The 14,509-nt window shown below is 32.3% G+C and overlaps 1 protein-coding gene across 1 annotated transcript; it reads right to left on the reverse strand.

Moving 5' to 3' along the window:
• Positions 1 to 13,698: 13,698 nt before the first annotated feature.
• On the reverse strand, positions 13,699 to 14,232 carry LOC120159298 (probable E3 ubiquitin-protein ligase RHC2A). The gene has a single exon (XM_039169924.1). The coding sequence runs from the start codon at positions 14,230 to 14,232 to the stop codon at positions 13,699 to 13,701; it is 534 nt and encodes a 177-aa protein (XP_039025855.1).
• Positions 14,233 to 14,509: the final 277 nt, after the last annotated feature.

Consider the following 14,509-nt stretch of genomic DNA (forward strand, 5'->3'; position numbering starts at 1 on the left):
TATTAAGTACTTTGTCCCACTAGTTATATGAACTAGGAACCAGAAGTATCAAGGGGAAAAGAAAGGGGTTGACGCCACAAGTATAAAATACTTGATAAGTCGATAAAAGTCACTAGGGCTTAAGGAAGATAATCATCTCACTTATATTAATCAAAAAAGGGCTCATTACAAATGAAATATAATGGACTATTTATAGTTTTTGAAGGGACTTCGCCGAACAGGTACATGTTGGTTCGGCCAGCCCTTGTACCTTCCTAAAATGACATGATTTTTAATGAAAAAGCGAGAATTTAATGAAAATACATGCTCTTGGCCGAATGGTTATGTGTTGGTTCGGCCCTAAGGATGATTTGAATGTATTTGGAAGTTATTTGGGCGCTAAAATGAAGAGGAAAGAGTCTTTGGCCAAATAGGAAGCATCCTTTGGTGTTTTAGCGCCAATTTGATGTCACATGAGTGAACATGCTTGAATGATACACATGGAAGCCTACGTGAATGCACATGGATGATCTAGGAAGCCTTGTGGTGTAGCCTTGTGCATGGCATGATGGCTAGTCATGTGCTCCATCTTGGGCGTGTATGTGTCTCCTCCTACCTAGCTTGAATGTGGAGCTAGCTTAGCAAGCATGGGGCTGTTTGTGAACAAGCTTCCTAGCTGAGTCCTTGTGAGCTCCATAACAGCATGTTCAGCTACATTCAGCTACCATTGATATCATTTTTGACAACTCAGCTCCAAATAGTCCAACTAGCTGAGTTTAGCTAGCCTTGAGCTCCTCCAGCTGAATTGAGCTTTCCTTAGTGTTCCATGAGCTCCCTTGTTCCTTGTGAGCTGTTTGTGAGCTGCATTTGATGTCCAAATAATCCACCAAGCTACCTCAACGTGTTCCATGATCCAATGTACCTACATGTGCAAGGAAACAAGGTAAGTCCATGGCATTGAGCTGATATGAGCTAAATACCTTGCTGTCATGCATGAATATGGTAATATGAGCTATGATTGAAGTTCATGAGCTAAATATATCATCTTATAATGTGTATGAACTAATGCATAAAGCCTAAGTGCTAAAATAAGTGCATAGGAGTTGATAAAATGAATGATAATTATGCTGCCTTGATGTATATGTGATAATCATGCTTAAATGAATGCAAGACTAATATAGCATACTTAACATGCTTGAAATAACATTGTGGATATATGTTGTATGCATGAATATCATTTAACATGGTATTCATAATAAATGATAAATGGAAACATGTAATAATAATATCCTAAGAAATGATATGTAATCATAACATATATTTGAATGATATGAAGGACATTATCAACTAAGCATAGGATGGAAATAATAATATGATAATTTATACTAACATGTGAATACATGCTTATGATAGAATATAATGTATGAATGATATATATAAGAGAGGGTAAGGAAGAACTTCCTTAGAAACAACAATGAAACACATCCATGGTGTGGTCAAGTCATGGAGAAAGTTAGAGCTTGTTTGAACCGTATCATCCTCCCCTTCTTTTAGGCGATTTGTCCTCAAATCGAAGTAGTTTCTTATTGAATACCTTCTTGATGTAGGAAGGATTGAATCCTTATGTTTTTCTCCAAAATATGATTCACACAAAATGTTCAACCTCTTGCCTTCAAATCTGGTAACTTTACGTCGTTTGATAGGAGGACATAATGTTTGGGGACCATCACATGTCCTTTGAATGGAAAAGATATATCCTTTCACGAACCAACTTGATCCTTTTACTTTATTCTTTTAATAATCACAATGCTTGGAAAGGACCTCTATCTCTTCAATTCCTCCTTTTAATTCACCATGCTTGTTGGTGAAAAGGTTTGTCCCCTGGTTGGAGTCATCACGTCTCTTGGTGAAAATAATTGTTCTTTGAATGACTCCTTGGTGCTGATTTAAATGATCATGTCCTTTCACCTTTGTACCTCTCTGAATGATTGCCTTTACCGTTGGTAGTATTTCACCATAATGATGAAACAAGTTACTGCAAAACAAATCAAAGTTAGTAAATGAAAAATTATTAACAATATGAATGGAAATAGCAAACCATAGAGGATGTTTAATGGGTGTTGGTTGCTTGATGATGAAAAATTCCATTGGTTGCTGAAATCTCTTCAATAGTTGTAATGTACTTGGAGCCTCAATGATCACAACTTTTGGCACTTCAATTGGCACATTCTTTTGAATTTCAAGAGGTACATCCTTTGAAATATCAAAGGACATGTCTTGTGGATCACCAAAAGTCACATCTATTGATTCTTCAAAAGACATATTTCTTGAATCTCCAGCTTGAAAAATATGTCTCTTTGAATATCCTGCAAGGAAAAAGAAATAGTAGAAGAATATTTGTTAGGTAAAATTTGTCCTTCACCCAACTTCTCTTCTCTACACTCATCCTTTTCAAATATGCCATTTTCAATTTGCTCATTTCTCCTCATATCTTCAATACTTTTCTTCGTGGCCTTTGTTTTCTCCCATTCTTCTATGCGTGACTTAAGGGTCACTTGACATTCATGAACTTGACTTGGAAGCAAGGGTGCCAATATGATTTTTTTCCTTGATGATGGAAAGAGTACTTGTTAGAGAATCCATCATGGGTAGCCTTCTTATCATATTGCCAAGGACGCCCGAGTATAAGGTGGCTTGCACTCATGGGCACCACCTCACAAAGGACTTCATCTTGGTATCTTCCAATTGAGAAAGGTACAATAACTTGTTTGGTTACCTTGGCTTCACCCACATCGTTAAGTCATTGAAGTTTGTAAGGATGAGGATGCTTAGAAGTCTTGAGACCCAACTTTTCCTTGACTTTGAATGTTCAAAGTCCTTTTGACTACAAGGATGTTAGATGGAAGAGACATGTTAGCAAATAAGGAAAATTTAAATGTGCGTAGGACCTTACAAGAACAAAGCCTCACGAGTCACTCCAAGGAAACATGAATGTCACTCAATCCGCTCGTGTTTACACTCTAGGACTTATGGCTTTCTCTTGTCCTCTTCTGATCTCACACACGCTCCAGCCTTTTTCCTCTCAATTCTCTTGTCCCAAGTTCTAAAGAACTTTACTCAAGACCGTATCAAGTAAATTTTTACTTGTTTGGCGTCAGCTGCAAATGGGTTAGTAGGAATGGAAAATAAATATAATGAAAGGGTGGCTTAGAAATAGAAAGAAGAGAATAAAAGGGGTTATTTACACAAGTCACTTCACAACCTTCTATCACCACAATCAATTTAAACGGCTTACTTAACTTGCTTGGTGATGAGAATTATTGATGAGTGCTTTAACTTCTTTTTTTTTTTTTTTGCTTTTTCTTCGTTTGAGTGCTGCATTTTTCTTTCTTTTGAGTGCTTCACTTTCTTTTCTGATTTTTCTTGATTTCTTTGACTTTGCACTTCTTTTTGTATTTTTCTTTTTATTGTTGTTGCACATTGCTTTCTTCCACCAAAACTCTGATTACCGCTTGATGTAAGGCTCTGATACCACTTGATGTAAGGCATTTGTACCTTAACAAATTGATTGTGGATCTAGGAAGGAAGCAAACAACCTGTATAAGTGAATGGCTCAAAAACAGAGGGTTAAGGGAGGTAGATGTATTATGAATAGGTGGACTATTTAAAATGAGAGATGGAAGCGGAAGATGGTTGATATGGCTATGGTTATGGCGATGAAACAAAGGGATGGTCGTGAGGATAGTATCTTAAAGAAGTCTCAAAGAAGAACCAATGCTATAGAGAGAAAAGACCCAAACTTTATATTCCTTCTTCAAGGATTGGTATTAAGTACTTTGACCCACTAGTTATATGAATTAGGAACTAGAAGTATCAAGGGGAAAAGAAAGGGGTTGACGCCACAAGTATAAAATACTTGATAAGTCGATAAAAGTCACCAGGACTTAAGGAAGAGAATAATCTCACTTATATTAATCAAAAAAGGTCTCATTACAAATGAAATATAATGGCCTATTTATAGTTTTTGAAGGGACTTGGCCGAATAGGTACATGTTGGTTCGGCCAGCCCTTGTATCTTCCTAAAATGACATGATTTTTAATGAAAAAACAAGACTTTAATGAATATACATGCTCTTGGCCGAATGGTTATGTGTTGGTTCGGTCCTAAGGATGATTTGAATGTATTTGGAAGTTGTTTGGGCGCTAAAATGAAGAGTAAAGAGTCTTTGGCTGAATAGAAAGCATCCCTTGGTGTTTTGGCACCAATTTGATGTCACATGAGTGCACATACTTGAATGATGCACATGGAAGCCTACTTGAATGCACATGGGTGATCTAGGAAGCCTTATGGTGTAGCCTTGTGCATGGGATGATGGCTGGTCATGTGCTCCATCTTGGGCGTGCATGTGTCTCCTCCTAGCTAGCTTGAATGTGGAGCTAGCTTAGCAAGCATGGGGCTGTTTGTGAACAAGCTTCCTAGCCGAGTCCTTGTGAGCTCCATAACAACATGTTCAGCTACATTCAACTACCATTGATATCATTTTTGACAACTCAGCTCCAAATAGTCCAACTAGCTGAGTTTAGCTAGCCTTGAGCTCTTCCAGCTGAATTGAGCTTTCCTTAGTGTTCCATGAGCTGCCATATTCCTTATGAGTTGTTTGTGAGCTGCATTTGATGTCCAAATAATCCACCAAGATACCACAACGTGTGCCATGATCCAATGTACCTACATGTGCAAGGAAACAAGGTAAGTCCATGGCATTGAGCTGATATGAGCTAAATACCTTGCTGCTATGCATGAATATGGTAATGTGAGCTATGATTGAAGGTCATGAGCTAAATATATCATCTTATAATATGTATAAACTAATGCATAAAGCCTAAGTGCTAAAATGAATGCATATGAGATGATAAAATGAATGATAATTATGTTGCCTTGATGTATATGTGATAATCATGCTTAAATGAATGCAAGACCAATATAGCATACTTAACATGCTTGAAATAACATTGTGGATATATGATGTATGCATGAATATCATTTAACATGGTATTCATAATAAATGATAAATGGAAACATGTAATAATAATATCCTAAGAAATGATATGTAATCATAGCATATATTTGAATGATATGAATGCCATGATCAACTAAGCATAGGATGGAAATAATAATATGATAATTTATACTAACATGTGAATGCATGCTTATGATATAATAGAATGTATGAATGATATAATATAAGAGAGGATAAGGAAGAACTCCCTTAGAAACAACAATGAAACACATCCATGGTGTGATCAAGTCATGGAGAAAGTTAGAGCTTGTTTGGATTGTATTAGTTTGAGTAAAAATGTTAAATTTGACATTTCCAAACAGTTGATATCGAGATCGAAATTTTAGTAGCTAAAATGGTATCAATATTTCCTGTTTAGTATCGATACTGGGTATCAAGTCTCGAGGCCACCAATCATTAGGGGCTCTGTACGCGCTTAAAACCCCCTTTTCTCCCAAAATCTTCATTTTTCTTTAAATGTTTAAACCTAAACCGAGTTCCCTCTCTAAAGTCTCTATTTTCCACTCAAAATTACTACAACTTTTTGCCTAAATCTTCACTCCATCATCATCTAGAGTGGATTTGCATCGTCTTCATCACAATTTTTTTTAAAAAATTAGAAGTAATCAATTTAAACCATTTTTATTTTTCAAATTTATGTTTTAAAATTGATTTTAATTATGTTGTTAAGTTTCTTTTGACTCTAGTAATGATTTATAAGTTGGTTGAACAATTATCCTTTGCTTTAACAACATGTTTCATTCAATAAATTTTCAAAATATCTTAATAAAGGTTTCAATTTTTTTTAAATGTGCAAAAATTGTCTTATTTGGTTGCAATAAGGTTATTTATTGGACATATATATGCATATTTTTCTTGTAGGAGCAACCCATTCACCATTGTTTTAGGTTTGCCCTTCAAGTGCTCGATAAAATTCCCAAACGAATATTCTTTTTGTTGTATACATCTTTCATTATAAAAAAGACCTCCTAGAACTTCCAACAAGCGTCCTAGGTCTATCCTCGAAGCTCAATCCTCTAATTCCACAAGCTTTGAAAATGCTTGCTTTAGGAACCTTGATGCTCTTGGTATGTTCAATCGCTTTTAAAAAACCAAACAAATCTGTTTTGAGTGTACCATAGACCCTGATTTTCTTATGCCATGGGAATATCAATTTTCTATCTTTGAAACCTTCATCTTATAGGGTTAGCTAAACTTGTTTAGAATTCTTCCCAAGGTTAAGTCGAACCTTGTTCGTTCTTTCTTCTCTAATGATATTCTTGTTCATGCCCAAGGTAATGAGGATAAAATCGTTGGAATTGATTCATGGACCACACTTTTACTCTTATTCCATCCTCCATTGTTTCGTACTTGAATATCATTGATAATGATGATGATCCATTCAAACAAAATTCACTTATTCATTTGGAGAGATTCCCAAATGAGAGCCCTACACATCTCGAGTTTCTCGACCGTTTATTATTGCTCCTCATTACTTGGTTCCTTCGTCCTTCCGGTGGTAAGGCAACCCTTATGTACACTTGCAACTATTGGTTGTTTTATAATATTACAAACAACATCCACCCAAACTTTGCCAATATCATATTCTTAGACCTTGTTGATGTTGTCCATAAAGGAATCAATTACACTAAAACTCTTCCCTATGCTTGTATTCTTAGTTATACTTTTAGGGATAAACTTTGAGTGTCTACCACCCTTGACCCTCATTTTCCCCTCGTTAGTGTCATTGATATTTAATTGTCCTTTTAAAAGAAAAAACTTGAACATCATCGAAGAGGAAGAGGACGAAATGGAAGAGCCATCGGTGCCACCACATCAAGAGTAGATATCGATGAAGACCATGTACAATCATGTAATGCAAAGTCCCGAGAACATAAATACTCACTTGGACGCGCCTAAGAATGATATTCGCTTGATACGTCATCACTTGATGCCTCCCTCTCATTCGCCACCACATCTAGATGATTAGGCATTTATTTATCATTTTAGGACATTTACATTTTGATTTGGACTTAATCATTTTATAACTTATTTTGGAACTTTATGTTATTTTCTGTTTGATATTTGGTTAGTTTGGTACTTTATGGATTTATGTTTGAACTATTGGTGTTGATATTATGCTTTTGAACTTGATTATTTTATGATAAGCATAATTTGACTTTTGAATATTTTATGTTGAATATTTGAGTTCCTTATTACACTAACATATTTTCTCTTTTGAAGCTTATTTTGATTTTGCTATAACAAAAAGAGGGAGAAATATGTATAAGTGTAAAATGTGTGAAATTTACAAAACTGCTAGCCAAAAATTATTTTTCTAAGTGGGAGACTTTACTTTTTTACAAAATATGGCAAATCAATTTTAAAGCAAATTTTCACAAAAGGTTTTGTTTTATCAAAACGGGGGAGATTTTCAACTAATTTTTGATTTTGATATAACATGATTATTTTAATGTTTTAAGTTGTTAAAATTTGCATTTCTCAATTTTTATAAACAATTTGTCATAAACAATTTTAAAGCATTTTTAAGTGTGAATAATAATCCCAAGTGTTTTTTTTAGTTAATCCACATTTTATAAATATCGTTTTAAAGCTCCAAACACTTAAATTTTAGATAAAATACCTATCATGTCTCGAGACCACTAAGGCATTCTCGATACAAAAATTCCAGAGGAATTTTTCGTATTGATAACAATGATTGAGTATCAAGATTGATTGTAACACCTATTTCCCGTATACGTCCCCGTACACGAGTCACAGATGTCACATGACTTTTAAAACATTTTCATACTTGAAAACCAGTAAAATGTTGTTTAGTTAAATAAACGGACTAATTATATAATTTATAAAACGTTCTTCAAATATATATATATATATATATATATATATATATAATAACGTTTAAAATCCATCAAGCAGTAGTTTAAGTTCGTATATAATATAATACTACAATCAAGTACCAAGTATTTTATTAAAGCATCACAACATATTTAAGTACATGCCAACTAGTAATATCAAAATAAACATCTAGAGATGTCATACTATTACTGATGAGGCAACCCTTGATATATGATGATAGTTGCACCCCTCACTCTGATCGTAAGCTATGACCTATGTGTGAAAATCATCACACGCCAAGTATACACTTAGTGAGGCATATAAAGTTAGTAAGGCATTTAAAACATAGGTACATCGAAAAAGATCAAATACGATTTGAAATCATATAATAAATAGTCACTCAAAACTGACTTGATAAGCCAAGTTCCCATCAAATAACCTACTAAACAGTATTTTGTATGCCTAGCATACTTATAAATCAATATACTCTAAAATATCGATTCACATCCCAACATTTGACAAATGAGAATGCAAGGTACACAATAACATTATTCTAACCATTTTCGGAATAGTAGTCCCGTATGACTACCATCCTTGCACACAAAGTGCTACTCCAAGTACACAAAGTACTCTTATGAAAATACAATAATACATTTTCTAAAATCGATAGATATCTATTTCACACCAAGTATGCCAATTACATACATAGTGTTATAGTACACAAAGTACTATTACAATACCATCTTATTTATGGTATTATTATTGCACCTATTACTCTCCATGTACATACAATAGGCTTTAAAATCCAAATCGCAGGTTAAGCATTTATTCCAAACAATCAATAAATTTATAATTTGTATGAAACACATCCATTCGTTTTATGGCAGTTCATACCCTAAAATCATTCGCAAAAATCATTTTCACAAACTTTATGAAAATATTTCAAAATTCGATAAAACATACTTTTATTAAAACATTTGAGGTTGACTCATCGCAAGTCGTCCTCATATCATATAAGTACATAATAGATGCACTCACCTGGAATGCCTCACTATTATGCCTTACTATAATCCGACTATTCTGGAACTTTTTCCTTGCCTTTTTGTTTTCCCGTCTCACGAATTTGATTACGATCTACAGAAGCATCCATATTCACACATACAAATATAAAATACAATGTTAGTATCCTTACTGGCATTTATACAAAATAATAATACTCAAAAGTATTATTATTTTCGAATTCTTTTATTAATAATGGGCCCTTGTCATAAATTCTTCAATCCAAGCCCAATTAATCCCAACAAAATTCCAGCATTTAATTTACAGCTCAATACCTCAACAATACCATAATTACCACTTAAGGATATAATTTTCTTAATATTCACCATTTTGTACATAAACTTTGCCATCTTTCCAAAATGGCTTAATTTCACGTTCTAAATTCAATTTCAGCCCTCAAAAAGTAATTTACAGTAATGTAAATAATATTATTGAGTAATTACACAATCATCCCATAACTTTTTCAAAATGCCAAATAGGTCCCTTAACTTTTGAGAAATTACAAAATGACCCAAAAAAATTTAAGGCTTGTAGAACCTTCCAAATATCATTTCTAATCCATGAGAATTTTTCCACAATTTTTCCCAACTTATTTCCTCATGGTTGAATGCTTTAGGGGTATATTTCTCATGATTTTAACTTGATTCAAGCATGAAACCAACCTCTATTCAACATTTCAAGACCTCTAGAATCAAACTCCTAACTAAATTTCATCAAAATACATCTTTCCTCTAAATCTAGGGTTTGGTAGAATTCAACATAGGCTTATATAGCCATGTACAAGTTATTTTAATCAACAATCTTGCTTGTATATGATTCTACAACCTCAAAAACATCAAAATCCTTCATTAATTTAATAAACCCTAATGTGATCACAAACCCTAGAATTTGGAAATTTTGAACACAAGAAAGATTAGCATGCAATATTAGTACCAAATGATAGTGTTTTTCGCTTATAACACCTTTCTATTTCACAACATGATCCAAAATCCAAAGGAAATTGCTCAAAAATGAAAAATAAAATTTCTCTTACCTTGTTCATGGGGAGCACGAAATGGAGCTGAAAAAAATGACCTAAGTTTCATGAAACTTTCATGTAATTTCATGTTAATTTAACCTTTATTTAAGCTTAAATGAATAAAATATTCATTTAATGAGAAATGTCCATTTTGCCATTAATGAAACTTGATAATTACCATCCAATCAAGCCACATCAACCTTATCATCTTTCAAAAGTCAAAGATGAATATATTATTTTACCCTTTTCCAATTTTGCCAAGCAAATTTCCAAAACTTGCAATCCTGCCACTTTAATCCAACGGTCCAAATTAAACATGGAAATAAATCTTCAAATCCAATGATCCATATTATTTTCCATCATTTTAACATGTGGAAATAATATTTTTAAGCATAATTTATCATCCTTCAATTTTTTCCGAAATTTCTATTCAATCTGATTTACCGATTTCTTACCGGACTTTAATCATTTCTAATTTTCAAAGTAAATTCCGGATCAAAGATATGATTTCAATAAAACCTCACTCTTAATAGTAAACTATATATTTGTGTAATAAAAATTATTTTTGAGAAAATTACCACTTAGGTCCATGGACTTTCCCAATTTTATACTTTGGCCACTTAACTTTCAAATTTTACATTTTGGTCACTAACTAAAAATTGAGGTATTACACCGATGGGTTGGTATCGATACTAATTCAAATAGTATCAATATTGAAGGCTCAATGGCTATAAATTTGATCATTGGAAGGCTTGGTCTCGAGACAACATGTCGGTATTGATACCAAATGTGCAGGTGAGCATTAAATGCTTAAAATTAATGAATCCAACAACTCTATTCAATCCCCAATGGCTCCAGATGGCTATAATGATGTTAGAAGACATAAAAGGGACCAAAATTCAAATGGAGAACTACAAGAAAGTCAATTGAAAAATCAAATCAACTTAAATATTGTTTAAGAGCAAAACAAATTGTCAAAGTCTTTGTAACACTTGTGAACTACATTGTTAAATTTTCTCAAGTGTAATTTTTGGTGAGTGCTTAATTTATGCAAATATATTTGCCTTTGTGAGGTTTTTCTTTTGTTTTCTAAATTTGTAATTTCTCTTCGGGAGAGTGTGCATTCAAGGTTTTGGGGTATAAACCTTGAAGTGTTTGTAAGGTTACACCTTGTCCTCAAAGGTTTGCAAACTAAGTGGATTTGAGAAATCCTTAGTGTGGCTAGCTAAGGTAATGGTTGTAGACTTGGTTTAGAAGTCGAACCACTCTAAATTATTTTGCAAAGTTTTTATTTTTTGATCGATTCCACCACAAAATTTCCAAAGACCAATTCACCCTCCTCTTCGCGGTTTTCGGTTGATCGATAAAGCTAACATTCTCAAACTATAATTGACATATCCTTTGACTCTGTATGGTCCAAAAACAATTGTTGTGCCTGTAATTGCATCGTCTTTCTTCTTTTTCATTTATCTCAAAAATACATTGAAGCAATACATGTGTATTATAGTTTATCCAATATAATAATTGATTATGGCAAGATTATTTTAACTGATTACGTACATTGAAGCAATACATTGAATCAAAATTTTGAAGCAATTCATTGAAGCAGTACTTCTCAAATCGATAATTGTAACTTAAACTTTATCCAATATATTAACTTTTTCATGATTCAATTAATATGACCTTTCCTTTAACCGATTATGTTATCTATAATTAATTGTTATTTTTCTCTAAGTATTGATATTTTTGGTAAAGTTCAATGCTTTGCACCTTTTTTATTTTCTATGTTATTTTAAATTCAAAATTATTGATATTTGTAAAAAAAGTTTGATATTTTTTAGCCATCTCTCTTTCCATGTTTTTTCAAATTCGACAGTATCAATATTTTCGTGGAAAAGAATTGATACTTACCTATCAGATAAGTTAATTGATTACGCCATTTTAAATTATTTTAAAATAGTTGCAACCTAATATATTACATGTAAGTAAACATTTTAAGTTGCGGTAAACTGATTTTGTTAAGATTCTTTTCAAATTTCTGGGTGTGTCGGTTTTCAGCCTTATATTAGTATGTCTTAAAATCTGTAACACTCTCTCGATATATCTTTTCTATGGTTTTTTTTTTTGGTGTTGAAGAAGTGAAAAAAGAAAAAAAAAGATTCGAAGATGGATTCTTAGGAACTACTTTATGGATATTTTTTTGCTAGTTATGCCTCTACCATGTACACAACTCAAGGTGCTTTTATCATCGCATCGAGAGGTTCTTTTCCTTTTTTTTTCTTTTTTTCTTTTATATAAATTCTCCTCTGCAGTTAAAAAAGAGGATTTATTTTGAAATGGTAAATTAGGATTTTCTTAAGGATTGAAGTTCCTTCTTAAATAGGATAGTCAATCGCTGATTAAAATTATTGTCTCGCATGATCAAATGGTGACATGCCAATCACTTCAATACATCATGTCAGCATTTTGTTACTCGAGTAACAATTGTTAATGGTCGAGCAACCAATTTTTTATAAATTGATAATATCTGATGCCAAATTATTCCTTTTGAAACATTAATGGGAATAAGAGAGATTTCCTTAGACTTCAGTGATCACTTAATGTAAGTTACCCTAAATGGTAAACTTTTTAAAGGTAGGGAAATTTAATCTGATCAAAGAACGGATAATAAAAAGTAAATTCTTCCTTGCAAGAACTGACGGCGATTCACGAAATCCAGTGACGGATGCACGTTCAATCCAGTGACGGATGCACGTTCACTTTAACGTGAACAAGTATCGAATGAATTTAGAAAAGGAGCTGCCAATTACAGGTTTAATCAACTATTTATAATTATACCTAAACAAGCATTATAGAACCATAGATAATTCTAAAATTTTAAATTAATATTGTATTTTAAGATAGGTTTATTTCACGGAAAATAGAATTTGAAAAATTATATTTATAAAATAAATTAAATTTAAAAACATATTTTAAAATCTAATTTATAGTGTGGATGTTGTTGTTTAAACCATTTTCATTGGTTGGTAATTTTTCTAAAAATTAATTTATTATAAGTATCAAATATAATAAATAATATTACTCATTATAAAAAAATTAATTTTATTATTTTAAAATATTAATAATTATTTAAAATTATTTATCTCAATATTAATATTATAATATTAGTTTTGATATTTTATATATAAACTATTAAATATAGTTTATTTTATTGAAATAAAAATATATTAATTATTTATTGAATTAAAAATATTTTATTAGTAAATAATAAATTAACATTAATTACTTATTATAATTTTTAAAGATATTTTCTACAGTTTTTCTAGTTTCCCGTAGGTGAAAAATAGATTAATTAATTAAATTTATTTTCTGATAATTTAAAAATATTTTTTATAAGACATTTTATGAAATTTTCACTTCAAAGGACAAATGTTTAAAAAAAATCTAGATAACATCTTTAAAAAATTGAGAAAAAAAATCTATTATCAGAAAATAAATTAAATTAATTAATCTATTTTTCACCTACGAGAAACTAGAAAAATTGTAGAAAACATCTTTAAAAAAAACAATTATAACAAAACAAACAAATCCTTATACAAGATAGTAAAAAAGAAAGTACTGAAATATTTTTATTTTTATTTTGGTTTCGCTAATAGAATATTATATATATATATATATCAGCCGGAGATTCCATGGCGGCAGATAGGGCAGGAATATATATATATATCAGCCGGAGATTCCGTAGCGGCAGATAGGGCAGGAATTGCAGTTTCCATTCAAGAGCCAACCGGTAATACAGTTATGGTGATACACATGGCCACACGAAACTCGTCTAGCAGCTTCCTCGGATTTCTCGAAACTTTCCATACAAACAGAACAGATACCGGAGGCATGATTAACCGTCGGCATGCCGGAAACCAGACCGGCGACTGCCTGTTTCCTGGATTGTGGGTTTTCCATCATCGTTATTGCTTGGTCGAGGTCGAATTGTTGAGCACAATAAGGGCTCATTACAGAGTGGTTTTCCGGCATAGTGATTGCGTCGCCGAGGTCAAATTGCTGAGTGGGATAAGGGATTAGACTTATTAGTAAAGAATTATTGTTGCCTGAAACGACAACGTCGAACTCGGCTGAGCCGCTGTTCATGGATGTTGCAGAAGAAGATGGATGTTTCCTTCTAGGACTATGATTTGGAGGCCTTTTTACTGTCGTTTTGGGGAAAGGGTTTCCTTTTGGATATAAGTTCAAGGCATGGCTCATGAGAATGATTCCATCTTCTTTATATCATCGACTGCATCTTTATATGAGCGCATGCATGGTTTCTGGAGAGATATTTTCTTTGGAATTTTCTTCTTCTTTTTTAAATTTAGTGTAATAATTTAATATATAGTTGAAGTCGAAAACAATAACATTTATATCTAATTTAAATTTATAAAAAAATTATTGGTAAGAGATGATTATAAAATAATAGATTCTCAACCAATTCAAAATAAAATAATATTCTATGAACCTTATCCTCGAATTCGAAACTTTAAAA

The sequence above is a fragment of the Hibiscus syriacus genome, unplaced genomic scaffold, assembly GCF_006381635.1.
Source record: "Hibiscus syriacus cultivar Baekdansim isolate YM2019G1 unplaced genomic scaffold, ASM638163v2 tig00111356_pilon, whole genome shotgun sequence".
Classification (NCBI taxonomy): Eukaryota; Viridiplantae; Streptophyta; class Magnoliopsida; order Malvales; family Malvaceae; genus Hibiscus; species Hibiscus syriacus.